The sequence below is a fragment of the Aythya marila genome (genome assembly GCF_965140915.1).
Source record: "Aythya marila genome assembly, chromosome: 1".
In the NCBI taxonomy this organism is placed as follows: Eukaryota; Metazoa; Chordata; class Aves; order Anseriformes; family Anatidae; genus Aythya; species Aythya marila.
Genome location: NC_139042.1, coordinates 185,279,178 through 185,296,502, shown reverse-complemented (window position 1 = coordinate 185,296,502; position 17,325 = coordinate 185,279,178). Strand labels below are relative to the sequence as shown.

The window sequence follows — 17,325 nt, the reverse complement described above, 5'->3', positions numbered from 1 at the left end:
ATAATGAATTATGGAACAAAAATTTCAGAGTACCAGTGCAAGTAAATAGTCAGGTGGAACTTGTATACATTAGTAGTAGGAGGGGAAAATATTTTTATAATGCACATATTTCAAAGTCTGATTTTGGCTGCTTATACCAATTCTGGCTTATTTTTTCTTCTAAAAAATGGGAGAGAAAAATAATGAAGAAATAATTTTATTAGCTTACATGTTTTGGTCAATTCACCACTGGGAGCAATTCACTGATTTCAAGGGAGGAACTATCTGTGGATTCATCCCGCTGTCATTAAACTTATTCTGACATAAGGGATGAATTTAACAAACATTTCTAGATAAGGCTAGTACTTGAGTACAGCCATTGTAAGATTTCTGTTAACTATTTGCAATTGAAATGCGTGCTAAGGGCTGAAGGGACTTGTTTGATTGTTTGTTTTTCTTTTTGTCATTCCATTTTAGCTGCTTCCTTGCTCATTACATTGTTCCCATTAGCATAATGTATTGGTTGTGTTTGCACAGCTTTTTCTGCCAAAGGCTGCCCTGCAGTTGTACAGCCATTGGGGTAACCAGCTGTTACTTATTTAAGTCTCCATCATTTTGTATGACAGAGTAACTTAATTATGCCCTGCTTGAAGATGCTAAATAAAATTATCTTCTGAACAAGTGTACTTCATTTAGTATTTGTCTCTATCAGGTACTTGAACTCTGACACATAAGCCATATGCATTAAATAAACAAATACATTCTAAAACTAAACCTACTGGCTCTAACACTAATAAAGCGTTAGAGGTTGTTTTAACAGTATTCCTGGAGCACAGATCTCTCTTTAGCTAAGGTATAATATATATTCAAATGACTTCAGAAAAAAAAAAAAAAAAAAAAAAAAAAAAAGATTAAAATGTTGCTGATAAACCAGCAGCTAAGGTTAAACTTTTGCTATGTATTTTTTTTTTTTTTTCCAGTTTTTAGGAAATAGATCTTCAGTCAGTATTGGTCATTAAAAAAGGCAGGTTTGTAATACTCTGCAAATTTCAAATCCACTCTGCTATATATATTTTAACTCTAAAAGTGTTTCAGTCAAAAACAATGGTTTCTGTGTTGTGAGAAATCGTTTCATTTTTAATTTAAACCTAGAGTATGAATTAAATACAAGCTACATGTTTTTCTTTTTTTCTTTTTCCTGGTAAAATCTCTATGTAGTTCTCTATAAAACAGCCTTTTTTTTTTTTTTTTTTTTTTTTTTTTTTTTTTTCCTTTTGCATTTTCATCACTATACAATTATGGATATGAAAGTAACAATTTCAGGGTTGCCAACTGGCTTCCAGAGTTTTAGGTGTTCCAAAATGTCAGCTCCCATATTTTCAAATGGATTATAGTTGAAGATGTGCCAACTACATGAATTTATTTTGAATATTTGTCCACCTGCCACATTTGATAGTTGATTTAGCCTTTGTGCAGATACAATCTGCATTTAATGTAGATACCTGAAGAATGAATTAAAAATTCTGTTTTATAAGAAATACACTTCCCTCAGAATTATAATAGTGCAAATATAAAATGATTTTCTAAACTGTGCTACATCCTGTATAGTAGTGCAAATCAGAATGCATTTGACCAAAGACAATTAGGATTTCTAATGTGTGTGTGACTGATTTACAGACTGGAGTACATCTGTGGTAGAAAATCTTTGGCAATCTTAAAATAAAATAATATTTTTATTAAATAAAAAATATCAAGCTGTAGCCCACCAAAAATGACTTCCTAAAAGGAAAAGGGCACAGGCTTTGTAATAATGTGTCTGTGATTGTTCTTGTGATGTAGCTGGGCTTGTGTACTGAGCCTGTGCTAGTTGTTATAACAACTGTCCAGCAGTTAGGAGACTATTGCCTAACTTGTATCAGTTTATGTCTCTGAATATTGTATAAATTGAAGGTCTAATTGAAGGTCTGTTAGCCTCTGAATAACAAACAATGGGACTTGGGCTGAAAACATTGGGATGAATCTGTAGTGCTTAGGAACCAAAGGATAAAGGGTATTGACCACTGGAGAAAAGGGATTGATACTGGAAAGTTTAATATAACAGTTTTAGCTATATTGTTAATGGCTATATTGTTATATAGCCAAAACAAAATTATATATTTAGCTATATTGTTAATAACTGTAATAATTAAACAATTCGGACAGTAAATGTTAGTAACATTATAAATGGATTAATAATAATGTTTGCTGTAATTTTGATTAGGCTGTTAAGATTTTAGTTAGACTAACAATAAATTTGTTGCTTAGCATTTTACCTCGAAGAAAATCTTAAGTGTAACACAATAAAAATCTTACTTCTACACTATGTTGAATAGTCAATAAACATATAGCAGAACAATTAATATTAAATAATCTCCTTCTTCAAGTTTTCTATGCAATGAAGAATTTTTTTTCTGATATTTATTGTTGACATATATTTAAACGATATTTGGAGATAACTTTCTCCAATTTACCTTTTGGAGCTCAGCACTCCTGAATGCCAGGACTGACATATATATTACAACAGATATACTAAAGATTAGTCTTTGATTGGTGATTGACTATGGTGACTTTATTTATACCAAGGCTGATGAGATGAATGGATTACAGGGCCCTTGAAAAAACAAAATACTTCAGTAAATTGGGGTGATGGGTTATACATAAGCTGTATGGTACTGTGATATCTTAAAAGAAAACAGAATCAAATTACCTACTGATATTTTAAATGAGTTTAAAGGTCTGTAAGACAGTGCATAACATTTTGTATGATGCCTATGTCCTGAGCTTTGAAGGATTGACTGTAGTACAGAAGCAGAGCTTAGTTTATTGGTGTTCTAAATAAAACACTGTAAAAAGTTGTAGATGAAGTAAAGCTGAACAATGACAATGACTATTCATTACCAATAAGCAGAATATTTAATAATTGCAATGCTTATTTCATTCTAATCTTCTATATCTCTTTCTATAAAACAGCAACATTTCTGATGCCAATGTTCTGTGATGTTATCTGTAAAGCCACAGTCTAGGTCGGCAGGGGTTATGTGTTGTCAGAAACCTTTTGCAAATGTAGAAATTACAGAAGCATTTGAAACATGAAACAAAGGGAAAGGAAAGGAACTAACTCCAGGAATTAAAGCAGGCAAAAATCTAATTTTGGGGAATTTTATGGTAAAGATGACATGCTAATAGTAATTACAACTGTCAGTAATATCCTTCCTGTTAAGAAGGTGGTGTTAATGTGGACATTATCTTCTGTTTTGCCCTGTTACGTTCTATCTAAATTGGTTATGATTCATTGCCAAGAAGCTAGTTGGCACAGTCTGGCTAGGCTGATAGTATTAAAAATTTAATCTAACAGTAAGAACAGAGAAGATATATCAATATTACCTACTGGGAATAGTCTCGAATTGTAGGCAGACTCCTAGGAATAGTTTGGGAGACTGTGATTTGGTTCAGGCCAGGGACCGTTCAGGTTGGTAGTGCAAATAGTGTACACACACACAGATAACAGTGCAGACAGTAAAGTCTGCACTCAGTGCATGCAGGTCTATACCTTAGTATGGTTTTATTTACTGCTGTAGACATAGTGGTAGAGTATTGTAGAGTGGTAGAGTACTGTTTGCTTCCTAGACCTAGAGATCACCTATTTCTCTTTTTATTTGATACAGTCAAATGATAACCTGATACCCTCTGTATCACAAAGGAATCATGCCTTGTTAGGAAATTAGATGAAGAAATATACAGAGTTGGACAACCATTATTGTCCCAATGAGAAGTTGTTCCCAAATTGCAGGACAGATTATCCAAACTTGGTGAAGTGAATATCATCAACTTCCCAGTATCTGAATTCCACGTATTTTCTATGTTTAGGATAGATCTACCACTATGGTAAAAGTAGGTGTTGAAAAGTCACTGGAAAGTGTTTGGAAGAACTAAGGTTAATTTTAGGCATGCGATGAAAAAGCACTTTGGAAGGGAATATATGCAATGCAAGCTTTACAACATGCAGATGTTGAACATATCTTGAACATATTGTTTCCAATGAGTGGTTGACAGATCATTTGTACATTTAAAAATAATAAAATGCCAAAACAAACAAACAAACAAACAAACAAAAAAAGACCTAGTAAAGTAATTTCCATCTTTACATAAAATATTTTATGGGTAGAAAAAGAATCTTTATAGATATTGCTGGAAAGGTCAAAATCAGACTTAAATTGGAGAAACTGAACTTTACCATAATTCAGTTCTTGAAATGCAGGTATATTTATGTTCCACTGAGGCCACAAGCTTTCATAGCTCTTCTAACATATTATGAAAGTTCATATTTTTAAAGATGACAAGCATTCACTTTGAAATCAGTCATTAGATCTTTTATTTCTCTTAAAATTTCTGAAAACAACTGAAATGTACAAATAAAAATAAAGAGGATTTGTTTTGTCTTTTTTTTTTTTTTTTTTTTTCTGCAAGGTACAGAATCACAGTCTATGTTTACTGCTTGAGATAATACCCTAATGAATGTGTTACTTCCATGTTTGTGAAAAGGCTTTGACTTTCTTTTGCAGCCTCATTTTAATTGATATTTTGGTAAGGAATATTTTTAAAAGGTTAAAAAGATATATATGTTAAGTAGTTTTCTATGTTTTCTAACTAAGCAAATGTTTGAATAAGACTCACTGCATGAAGTTTGTCTTATACCTGGAAAATAATCTTGTTATGTCAACATGAGCAAAACAATGATGACTGACTTGTACCTGCAATGTTTTTCCTCAAGAAAATATGAATTTTCTTCCCACAGGTCCAGACGGGAAAGTATGTTGGTCAGTGAAAAGAATAAAAAATATGTAGGTGTAAGCTTATGGGCATGCAGGTTCTGCAGAGAAGTATGAATCCTTTTGTTAGTTATTGGCTGCTTGCCAACATTGTTACCTCCCTTTTGTAGTGTTTCCAGGCTTCTAATGTATCTGCCTGCAGTGAGCCTTTTCCGTGTTGATTCTTGGTGTGGAATTAATTCCATGGTGTTTCTTTCTGGTTTGTGAGCACAACTGTGAAACCGTAAGTGTTGTCATCCAATCAACTCTTTAGTAAGCAGCAACACATGCAAAAGTAATTTTCGTGTTATGGCATGCTCACTTTAAGAGAGGGACTTTTTTTTTTTTTTTTTTTTTCCTAAGCACTCTAAATTCTGCAGTGAAGGAAAACTGGCTACCAATGCTTGTGTTTTACTGAGACTGCAAATACCTTTGCTGTCTCCACTACAAACTGAGAGACATTTTTGCTGTCTTTCCAAATTTGTGGCATGCATGCAGATAGATGGCATATATCGTTATTGTATCATGTATCATTTATCTTCTGGCTATGAATGATCTAGTAGATGATTCCAACAGCTGGGAGTTAGGGCAAGAGTGGTGGGAGAGACTGATAGCTAAAATCCCTTACAGGAAATAATGCTTACTACAGTTCTGGCATTAAAAAATGAAACTGGTTGAAGTGGACGAGAAGATTCATAGAAGAGACATGAAGTATTTGATAACAAGGATAAGGGAAAAATAAAATCATAATTTCATCTTCTGCTCTGTTACTCTCAGTGTAGGACACATTCAAGAGTGCCTATCTGGATATATCTGTCTCAGCAGGGTTTTTCAGACTCCAGTGTTCAGTACTGAGGCTGTTTCTTTAATCTGTTCTTCTAAAGGGCAAATTGTATAGTTAGCCAGTAAAAGACATTAGACTAGCTGCATCTTTTAAACACCCACTTCTTTTTGGAGTGCAAGTAGCTGATTTGGATCTATGTTAGTCACACAGATAGCTTGCGTTATATCTCTGTAGCTGAGCACTCACTCAGTACTGGACTTGTTCATCTGTTATAACTACTAGCAGTCAGAGAATTTCTACCAAAGTGGAAAACAGATTCAGTTCACTCAGGAAATCACAATAACCATATCTCCCACATCTCTAGGGTATACTATTAAAATCAGATTTGGGAACAGGCTAGGTGAAAGGTACCCTCTATTTGACCTACTAAAACTGAGTAGAAAGGAAAAATATGTAGATTAAGAAAAACGGGAAGCCTGAAGGAAGCTAGAATATAATCTTATGTGTGAAAATAAGGGAGGATTCAAACCAAGGAAGCAAACTGGACAAAAAATATGACATTACCGCTATTTTTGATCTCTAATGAAAGTGGTTGAACTCATTTCATGCTATGTGCATGACATTGCCTCTGCAAGCACCAAGCGGATGGGAGACATGGGTGATATTTCAATTCTAAGTAGTTAGGCCTACCTGAGAGGTAGTCACTCAGCTACCTGAATTCAGACACTTTGGTGCACACACCAGATTTGATGCATAAACTTTTTTCAGGTTACCAAGGAGGCAAAGCAGTTTCAAGTACTTCCAAATAAAGGAAGTAATTTTGAAATGTACATATTTTCTAATATTCTTTTTGACTACCCCAGTGTTTCCTATGTAATATTTTAAGTTTCAATAGGCAGGAGACAGTTAGTCCTAGAAGACATGTTAAAAGGTAGAAAATCCCTAGATATCCACACAACCATTATCTATTTTAGCTGCCTGAGGCCATCAAAAGCTGTGTCACTAAGTGAGTAAGATCCTTCTGATGGGGAAAATGTGAAGGTCATTTATGAGATAGTGGGGACAGAGGGTCTGGATCATTTATATGAGATGCTTTCTCAGTTATGAGGGTAGAAAACAGTACATAAGCCCTGGATCAGTTCTGGAATAGAGGTAGGGTGGTGGATGGAAACAGAAAGGTATTTAGGCCTCAAGTTTTTCCCATAGTGTAAGGGGAAGCAAGATTTTGTGTGTGTGTGTGTGTGTGTGTGTGTATGTGTGTGTGTGTGCTGCTGTGATTTTAGTTTTCTGTCTTATGTGTTCTGACTGTCAAGAACAAGGAGAACAGATATAGCAGCCTTTGTTATATCTGTGAAAAGCTTTATTGGACAAAATGTAGTTCAGAAGGTATTTTAGTGTGAGGAATGCTGAAATCCATTTCTATGTAACCATGAATCTGAATTGTTGTGAGAAAGGGACTTTTATTCTCCTGTAACTTGGAGTTAGCTACCACTGTGAGACTTCTGAAAAAAAAAATAATATCAGAATTCATTTTTTGCTACTTTTGTTGCTGCTTGATTTTCAGAGAAGCCAATTCTCTAAAACTCATAGGCTGTTATGCTCCCAGGATAGTAAGAAATATCCATAATGCACAAAAACAAAACAGGGTTGTCTTCTTGTCGGGGATAAAATGAGGACAAAAGCCAAACCAAGTGTGAGGCATAGTGTTTGCTAGATTTGGGCTGCAGGAGGGGGGATTGCAAAGACAGGAAGGACTACATACGGGGCATGTTCCTGTCCTGTATTCAGGCTATCATCCTGAAACTGGCCATTTAAAAAGAAGTAGAAAGAGTAATTGGCCCAGACTGTTTAGTAATCAGAGTGATTGACAACTAGTCTCCAGTTGAGTATGCAATTTCACTGGAGTAAAAAGTCAGGTTAATATACATACCACACACAATGTGTAAGTACATGTTCAAAGCCTTCCTTTCAAGGTCTAGAAAGTTTCTTAAAGTCATTCTTTCTCATAAGTTTCATTAAATAGTATGTAGTAAGGGCAATCCATGCAAAACAGGGTCCATGAGGCCTAAAATCTCTAAAAATTGTATTCACTGTTTGAAAATTTTCTGTCAGAAAATTCCCTACTTGCTGTAGAGTTAATTCTTCAATGACTAGCAGATGGTTAAAAAATACTGTCACCATTATCAATAAAACTCATTGTATGTGAACTGTAATCTGCAACATGAAAGAACCTGTGATTTAGATATTTTTTAAACAGGCCTTTGTGTTGGTCATTTCAACTGAATCCACAGAAACTAAATTAAACATAATGATATAAAATACATGCATGTAAAATACCTGCACAAAGTGTATTGAAATCCATGGGCATTCATTATTGTGGTGAATGCATGGTCAGATTTAGAACTGATTCACTTATAAGATTTACTTGTATGGAAACCTTCAGGAAGAGATTGTTCCTCTTTGGTATTTATTTGTAAGAGCTTGGCATTGTGGACCTTCTCAAAAAGGCCTTCTCCAAAAAGGCCCACACCATGATGCAAATACTTGTTGCTAATATAGCTAGTGCTATTATATGAATGTATACTTTACTCTATAACATCCAGAGGATCTTTATCCTTTTTTATCCTCTGATACTTATATTGAACCATAAGAGGAAAAAAAGAACTTATGGGTCAGGTATTGTCTTTAGACTTACAAAATTATTTCAATGTCAGGCACAGTTAGAGGATCCCCAGGTGATGCTCAGCTAGTCAATTAATAGCCACGGGTTTGATTTTCAAAACTAGTAAGGCTTCAGAAAAAGACTTTTTATGTTTAATGGAATTTTCATATACATTACAGTTTGTTAAAGATCTTACTTGCATTGATTTCAGATTTGCGAATTCTGTTAGGAAATGCGTGCATCTTTAGGAACTAAAATATCTTTACTTTTAGACACCACTTAACACAACACTTTACTCTAAAAGCCAATGTTGTACCAGTTCAATTGGAGATAGGGAAAAAGATATATCGTTGGTACTGTCTGCATGTAAATGTGCATCTGCAAAGAGGTCCTTCTATGGAAGTCTGAAAAAAAAACTGCCTATTAATGTAACTGTGAGAAGTTGTCCTTAGAAGCACTCTTGCAAAATGATGGTCAGGATCTGCTTTCAGGCACACAACTGTCAATTTGGAAATTGAAAGGAACACAGCTATTTCACTGATGTGAGAAATGACTCCATAGTATATATTTCCTGATGTATTATCTCAATGTATTATTGAAAAGAAGGGAGATATTGCCCCTATAACATTCCTCAACACAAGAGGAAATCCTGATGGTCTTTTCAGTCTCGTGCTCTCCCTGGAACCAGGTTCATCATCATATAAATTTTGAAGCGTTTTCCATCTTTTCTTAAAGAGTAGATGTGTCCTTGCCTCATTTTGTGAGAATCTTGGGCAGTTTTCTGTATAATCGTTCTTATGCTTTGCAAAGTGGTTCACAGTGAGAGTCCACCCTTTGGAAATACATTTGTCACATTTCTCAGCTAATGGTGCTTTAAGTAAGAACACAGTTTGTTTATGATCTCTAGGGAGAAAGTAATGGAATAACTTTGTATATGAAAATACATTTAAAAATATTCAGCTTAATGGTGACTGCATACCAGTTTATAATATATGTACTTTTCTCCTTAAGGCAAAGTTATCTCCAGCTTAAAGTGATAGTATTGGCTAGTGCTTAAAATCATGCTTGACAACAAAGTCAGTGTCTGCCAAGACAATGAGCAGGTTTTATTTCATAATTGTTTTTTTATGAGAATTAAGTTTAATAAATATTATGTTATTTCTAGTGCCTACTTTTAAGGTTAAAACTATCTATCAATCAATCTATCAAAGAAACAAAAACATAAAGCAGCCACTGAATCATAGAATCACAGAATGGTTTGGTTTGGAAGGAACCTTAAGATCATCAAGTTCCAACCCCATGCCCCCACAGGGACACCTCCCACTAGACCAGGTTGCTCAAAGCCCCATCCAGCCTGCCCTTAAACATTTCCAGGGATGGGGCATCCACAGCTTCTCCAGGCAACCTGTGCCTGTGCCTCACCACCTTCTGAGTATAGAATTTCCTCCTGTTGTCTAATCTAAATCTACTTTCTTTTAATTTGAAGCCATTATTCCTTGTCCTATCATTGAAATCCCTGGTAAAGACTCTCTCCAGCTTTCTTGTAGGCCCCCCTTAGGTACTAGAAGACTGTCTGGAGCCTCCTGCGTCTCCCTGGAGCCCTCTCTTCTCCAGGCTGAACAATATCCCTCAGCCAGTCTTCGTAGGAGTTGTGCTCCTTGATCATTTTTGTGGCCCTTTTCTGGAAGGGCTTTAATAGGTCCGTGTCCTTCTTGGACCTTGGGGCCCCAGAGCTGAATGCAGTACTCTTTGTGGGGTCTCCTGAGAGCAGAACATAGGGGGAGAATCACCTCCCTTGACCTGCTGGCCATGCTTCTTTTGATGCAGTCCAGGATATGGTTGGCTTTCTGGGCTTCAGGCTCAGTTTGCTGACTCACATTGAGCTTCTCTTCAACCAGCATCCCCAGGTCCTTCTCCGCGAGGCTGCTCTCAATGCAGATGGTATTTGTGCTTGGGATTGCTGCAATCCAGCTGCAGGACCTTGCACTTAGCCGTGTTGAACTTCGTGAGGTTTGCACAGGCCCACCTTTCAAGCCATACTTGACACTAATTAAAGGCAACCAAAGTCAAGGGTCTTTCTGATGTATGTATAAAAAAGGAAGAATGTTATTATTTCTGTTTTTTGGCTAGTATTTTTAAGATAATTATTTTATTTGCCTTCATATGTTAAACCAATATAACAATGATTTTTATGTTGTTTCTTTCCTTCCCCAGATGTACATCCAGACAACAACACTTACTGTCTCCATGAGCTTAAGTGCTTCTGTGTCTCTGGGCATGCTCTACATGCCCAAGGTTTATATTATCATTTTTCATCCAGAGCAGAATGTTCAAAAACGGAAGAGGAGCTTCAAGGCGGTAGTGACAGCTGCCACAATGCAAAGCAAACTGACCCAAAAAGGAAATGACAGACCAAATGGAGAGGTCAAAACTGAACTATGCGAAAGTCTTGAAACCAACAGTAAGTCATCTGTAGACTTTCCCATGGTCAAGAGTGGCAGCACTTCCTAATAGATGTACGTTTACAGGAATGCATTTTATTTTAATAATTAACTTTATTCTTTTCATTGTTTCGTATGCATGAATCCAGAGAATTAACGTACTGCTGAATGCAGGAATGCCTAGAGTTGTTTCTAACAAATTGGTTTTCATAGGTAATAAGAGGCTAGGTAAGGCTAGGTAAAAAAAGAAATTAAAAAAATCACAAGCAAATATTGAAAAGCCACATCTTTAAAAAAAATAAATAACAATCTGTTTTAAATAAAGCTAATTTGCTGTGTTGTCCATTGATTTGTCAGCTTTTACAGTATGTCCTGTCAATTCATAAGGTGTATTATTGGTCATCACTATATATTCAAAACTCAAAGGCTCATTGAAAAAATACAGGAAAGTTAACATGGTTTTTATTTTGCAGTTAGATATAGGAGTGAAAATAATCCTTTTTACCTTTCCACCCTAAGTTAATATTTACTGTTCATTTATCACAACTCATGATCGCTAACACTTCCCAGAATAACACTTCCCATCAAAGCATTTCATAGAATCACAGAATGGTTTGTGTTGGAAAGGACCCATTGCCATGGACAGGGACATCTTCCACTAGACCAGGTTGCTCAAAGCCCCATCCAGCCTGGCCTTGAACACTTCCAGGGATGAGGCATCCACAACTTCTCTGAGCAACCTGTGCCTGTGCCTCACCACCATAATAGTAAATAATTTCTTCCTGTTTTCTAAACTAAATCTACCTTCATTGAATTTAAAGCCATAATTCCTTGTCCTATCACTACACTCCCTCGAGCTTTCCTGTAGGCCCCTTAGGTACTAGAAGACTGCTGCTATAAGGTCTACCTGGAGCCTTCTCTTCTCCAGGCTGAACAATCCCAACTCCCTCAGCCTGTGTTCATAGGAGAGGTGCTCCATCCCCTTGACAATTTTTGTGGCCCTCCTCTGGATTCATTCTAATACTTCATCTGTTGTGATCCTACTCATCTTGGTACAAATATATGGTAATTCCTATACAACTTAATCATTACATGTTCTGATTTGCCATGGGTTATTAATGGGAAGAAGTTCTTTCCTGTCTAAGGAAAGCTATTGAATTTGCCACATCTCTAAAATTACACTAGTTTGGAACAGAACAGAGGTAACAGAGGTTATAGCTTCAATTGCGTTACATGACATACAGACTTATGGTCTGGACTTAATAATAAATACTTACAAGCAAATATTAATAGAACCAATAACTTTACCCCCCAGAGCTTAGTAGTAGTGGAAAATCAGTTATCCATTGAAGAGCTAAAGGACACATGGGGTAGATAGAAGCTGTTACAGTTAAAGACTAATTTTTCAGTCATTTTACTTTTTCATTACTTTCTGATGATGTGGATGGACAGGAGATTGAATAGTACTATTTTACTTGAGCACATTTGGACAAGAAAGTGCCAAGTTTGAAGAAAGATGTCATTTCATAAAAATGCAGACCCCCGCTGAATTCAACCAGAGCTTGCCAGGTTGAAGACTATATAAAAAAATATTCCATAGGTTTACCATTCTCTAGTTGCTTATGCATGGAGGATACTCAGTGCAATTGTCTTGCTGAGCTCATGGGCCTTCAAAATGTTTATGTCCACCAGACTGAGATATGTGTTTATACAGCTTCACATTATCGTATATAACAAAAGGCAAAAGGAGAAAGGCAATGAATCTCCTTGTGAGTCACAAAACATCACGGAAATGTGAAGAACTCATTAATCTGTCAAATCTTTAGAAGTCTCCCAAAGAAAATTCAGAAGGGAAAAAGGAGTGTATTTTGCTGAGTTTTCAAAATGACAACTTCTGAGGAAAAGTCAAAGGAGGGATTACACACTAGGGTGAGAAATAGAATAGGAAATATAGTCTTGGGTGTCTGATGCTTATCTACTGTGTCTAATTAAGAAATGCTGTGTTTGGTATTCTTTAAACTATGACTATGCATAATTCATAGAAACAGCTGCTGTTGGAAGCAAGTTTGTTTCTCCAGTAGTGTGAGGTACACAGGGTAACGCGTATTTACTGGGCTCTGAACATGATTTTAACAGTAGCACATCAATATAATTTTGAGAGCTCACTAGGAGTATATTCTGACTAGGCTTTGATCCAGGCATCATAATGCTCCAAACACAAAAATTCAGACCCAAGTCATTTGCATTGTCCCTGTATAATTGAGCTTTTGGCCTCAAGATGGGTTTCTCTCTTCTCAATGTGTTCTGTAGCATTTGGATTTGATCAGCTTCCCTCTTTTCTGCCAAAACAGTTATTATCAAAACTTTTGGAAGTTCCTGTGAATTCTCACTGCACAACTCAAAATAACTCATTTTCACTAGTTCAACAGTAACAACTTCTTAACATTGCAAAATGTCTTGTATTGTCTCCATTTGAGGAAGATCTTTTCACGGACAGCATATGAAGCTGATTATGAAAAAGCAAGATATTCTAAGTATTCCAGAAGTGCATAGTGATTCCTTCCCTTGCCTAAGCACACATGCTGGTAGAGATAATAATGCTCATAACTAGGTGAGAAATAAGATGAGACAGTCAGTTAATTCCTTTGGCTTCCCATCCAGAGACAGTTCTGCTTTCTCTCATTCATCCTCTTTCATGTAAATAACCTCCATTCCATGTTGTCCCCCACATGAATACAGTCACCTTTTTTTGTAGAAATATATTCATATTTAGTGGAAAACAAATTGTATTGGGAAACAGAATGAAGAAAAAATATCCAAATGCAATTACAGAAGACATAACAAAGACAACTTTAAATTCATATAGGTCAGCTCCCAGTAATCATTCTAAAATGCTTTAGATCCTCTTTTATTTTATTCTTTTTCTCTTTGTCTCATGCCAACAGCAGTATAGTAACTGGAGCTAGAAAAGAGTGTTCATTCCCAGAAATATTTTGAGCCAAGTTTGTTACTTTTTCTGGCCATCTGAGCTTGCCATAATGTGGTTCATGTTATTACTATGAAATGCTAACAGTCTTAAAGAGCAGGACACCAGCTGCTGAAGCTTTCAGATTCCCACACAGGAACTGTAGGCTTATTACAGTGAACTGTAAAGACACTTGCAATACTTAACAAGTGAAAAAAGTGTTTGGAGATATTAAATTTAACAGATTTTGAACTAGTAGCTACAATAGCTTCCTCTGTTATATTTTTTTTACAGTGATAGTACTCAGAACTCAGTAGGATAATTTTTGTTTCTTGATCAATCCCAAATTAGTTCTGTCAAAAAATGTTCAAGTTTCGGACATACAATCAAGTTATGGCAAATTAATAAGTTAATCTAAATCAACTGAGGTGAGGTGTGTGTTTGTGTTTTGTGAGCTTCTTGCAAATGTCCTTCCATAATTCAGCTTACTGAGTTGTGATAAATCCTATTATATTGTATCACTGTAGGCTGAGAACATACACATGAAAAGTTATCATGAATTCAGCTGATATGGGATAATATGTTAAACTAGCTTAACCTTTTTCTTAAACCATTTTTCTAGATTAACCATTTATCTAAGCCTATTTTCAGAGAGAGGGAAAAAAACAAGCCCTCCTCCTGCCATCATTTTTTTTTTTTTTTTAACAAACGTGCAGAGTTTGCAGATGTCCATTTATTTGTTATTTCTTAGCTGGGAATAAAATCCTTTTATGCTCTCAGGAACTTGGTGCCATTTCAGCAGTCCTATATTTTTCTCAGAAGGAACTTAAAGAGCCAAAGAGAAGAAATAGAATCTTCTCAGAAATCCAGCTGTGGGAGCATGGGAGAGTTCAGATGGAAGCAGTACATCCCATCTGAAAGATCTGAAAGATGTAAATGAGCCTATATTTGTTTCAAGTGTCCCGATACACACAAATAAAGCTATTTCATGTTGGTGCTGTACTACTGCTATCGATCAGAAGACTTATGTGAAAGAATTGCTCAGTGTTCCAAAAGAGGTCCATTCATGAAATAGCTCTTCCAGACACAAAGTTCTTCTGGACACAATCCCAGAAAAAAAAATTCTCTGGTACACTGGAACTACCTGTGCAAGTGGGAGTAAGAAATATTCAATTTTGCAGCTTCCTTTCAATTATTCATTCCTATATATAAATTTTTAAGAAAAAAAAAATAAAAAAATGTAGTGACAGATGAACTACAATGGTCTGGTTCTGTTTTGTCTTACAAAATGAATGCAATATTAGAATCAAATTTATCTGAAATACAAAGAAAATATGAAGCAAGTAGTAAGCATAATTATTTCAACTGCAAAATAGTATTTTGCAGCAATTTTAGTGAAAAGAAGTGCAGGAGAGGGAAACTGTCATTTCTTGGGTTCTGTACTTTGCTCTTCCCAAATCATAAGATTGTCAGGATGGATTTAGAAGACAGAATGAAGAACCTATCTAAAAAAATATATAGATAAATAAAATAAATAAATAAAAAAAAGAAGAAGAAAAGGGAAAGAAGACATGGGATTAAGATTTAAGAATTCTTAAGAAGAATTAAGATCAAAAAAGACTAAGTCCCCAGTAGTCTTGTTTGCCTTGTACCCAACTAGTTTGCAGTCAGAGAGCCCCCTGTGAGACCTGATATCATCACTTCCCTCTTCCCAACACTGTATTAATTACAGACTTGGGTCACATTTTTTATGCCAAAGGATTAGAAGCTGACACAAATTTCCATGTCAAATTCGCAGTTGATAACTATTTAAAATTGTAAAGCTGTTTAACTTTCTCAATTTATTGCCTCATTTTGAATGAGGCATTTCAGCTTTAACCAAAGGTGAATCTGGTCAGATGACAATCAGCATTAGGGTACTGTGATAGCATTCCAGTTTTAAAACACAGCTCAAGCTCTTGTAAGCATTTCTGCTGGCTCATGTATACAGAGATGTTCTGTGCCTGAAGACTTTCCAGAGAACACGTGCCATCGGCATTAGTTACCCTGTGTCAGTTGCTTGAAGAGATGTTTCTCACAATAAGCTTTGTTGCTTTCAAGGAACATATAGCCCCCTTCTAGATGGACAGCACAACCAGCTGCAAAGTTGTCTTCAACCAGTAGAAGAGAGGGAAAAAATATATATTTAAAATAAATAATAATAATAATAATAATAATAATAATAAAGTCAATGCAGAATCAGCTACTACTAGTACCAGAAAAATAGTACATTGAAAGTACTTGTTACAGCTATGCTAAAATCAATAGCAAAATACAGATAGCTACTAAAAACACTGGTGGTACATACAGAAGATATAACCAAAATATTGTAGAAAAAGTTTCTATTGTCTTTGCCAGGAACTTTCTTTTCCACTTCTCATTGTTTTTCTTCTCTTTTGACCTTTGCTTCTCCAAGTCATAAACAAAAGTTACCACCAAGAGCACAGAACTTAATATCCAACTTACCCACTGCTTATGTTTGACTGAACTTTCTTACATTATTCTACAAGCAATTGGAAATATAGTGGAATACTCTCTGAGTTCAAATACTAAATGTGTTTCTTTACCTCTTGCTTCTCAAAAAACTGAACTTTGCTTTTTGTTGTTGTTGTGTGTTTGTTTGTTTACAGCCTCCTCTACCAAGACTACTTATGTCAGTTACAGCAATCAGGCAAACTAAGCAGGGATGAAATTCAGTGGAAGAACTCCAGGATGGGATCTGACAAAGACTTTACCATCACCAGAATTCAGTCTTGGAATTATCAGTAGTCTACATTAAAATCAATAGTCAGTCTCCTAAAAGACAAGGATTAAACGAGAGGCAAAAGGCAAAAAGTGACAGGGGAAGGAAAAGTCCAGTTTTATAACATAGAGACAGTGTCAAACCTCTGAACTGTTCATTCACAAAAGGGAGTAAATCACAAAAGGAAAACAAATGTTAGCTTGTGAAAAAAAAAAAAAAAAAAAAAAAGTGCTGTTGAATAAATCATGTCTGATGTTATATTTGTAAGTACTTTTTTGTGATTGTGACAATTTCCTTTCCTGTCCTACATTGTTCAACTCGTAAAAGAAGATGAGTTTGTTTCTTGTGATGGCTGACTGATTTAAGTCCTGGGTTATGCTAAAATAAATGCAATGATCAATGCATGCTAATTTTTATACAAAATAATTTATTTCTAATAATAAAGGAATGTTTTGCAAATGTTGAGACTTGTTTTGTTGCAGTTTTAAGGAAAAAAGTCCTTACACTGTTGTCTATTGTTTGTTTAGAATGTGCCGTAAAGGTGGGTGTACAAATAAAATAATAATCATGGCATCAGAAGAATGAAGTGTAAACTCTAAGCATGTGTGTGTGTGTATGTGTGCACATGTGCGTGTATATACGTGCATGCCTGCATGTGTGTGTGTGTGTGTATGCCCTGCAGTGTGTGAATTTATTTGTTAACTTTTTGTGACTATATTTTCTAGTGGAAGGATTTTTCCCCCTTCTCACCCTTAAAGTGAGGGTATGAAGTTTTATATGTTTGTAAAGTGAAGGAGTCCTGATGTTTATTATTTTGTATGATTGTATTACATTTTTGAACCTCAACTAATAATTCTGATCCTTT

At 35.5% G+C, this 17,325-nt stretch overlaps 1 protein-coding gene across 1 annotated transcript in view; it reads left to right on the top strand.

Moving 5' to 3' along the window:
* GRM8 (glutamate metabotropic receptor 8) overlaps nucleotides 1–16,397 on the top strand; it is a gene marked incomplete at both ends in the record, with an annotated part of 339,489 nt that extends 323,092 nt beyond the window's left edge. The window contains 2 exons of the mRNA XM_082784661.1: nucleotides 10,487–10,733; nucleotides 16,348–16,397. Of these exons, the coding sequence (XP_082640787.1) occupies nucleotides 10,487–10,733; nucleotides 16,348–16,397 (297 nt within the window). The remainder of the gene's footprint in view (nucleotides 1–10,486; nucleotides 10,734–16,347) is intronic.
* Nucleotides 16,398–17,325: the final 928 nt, after the last annotated feature.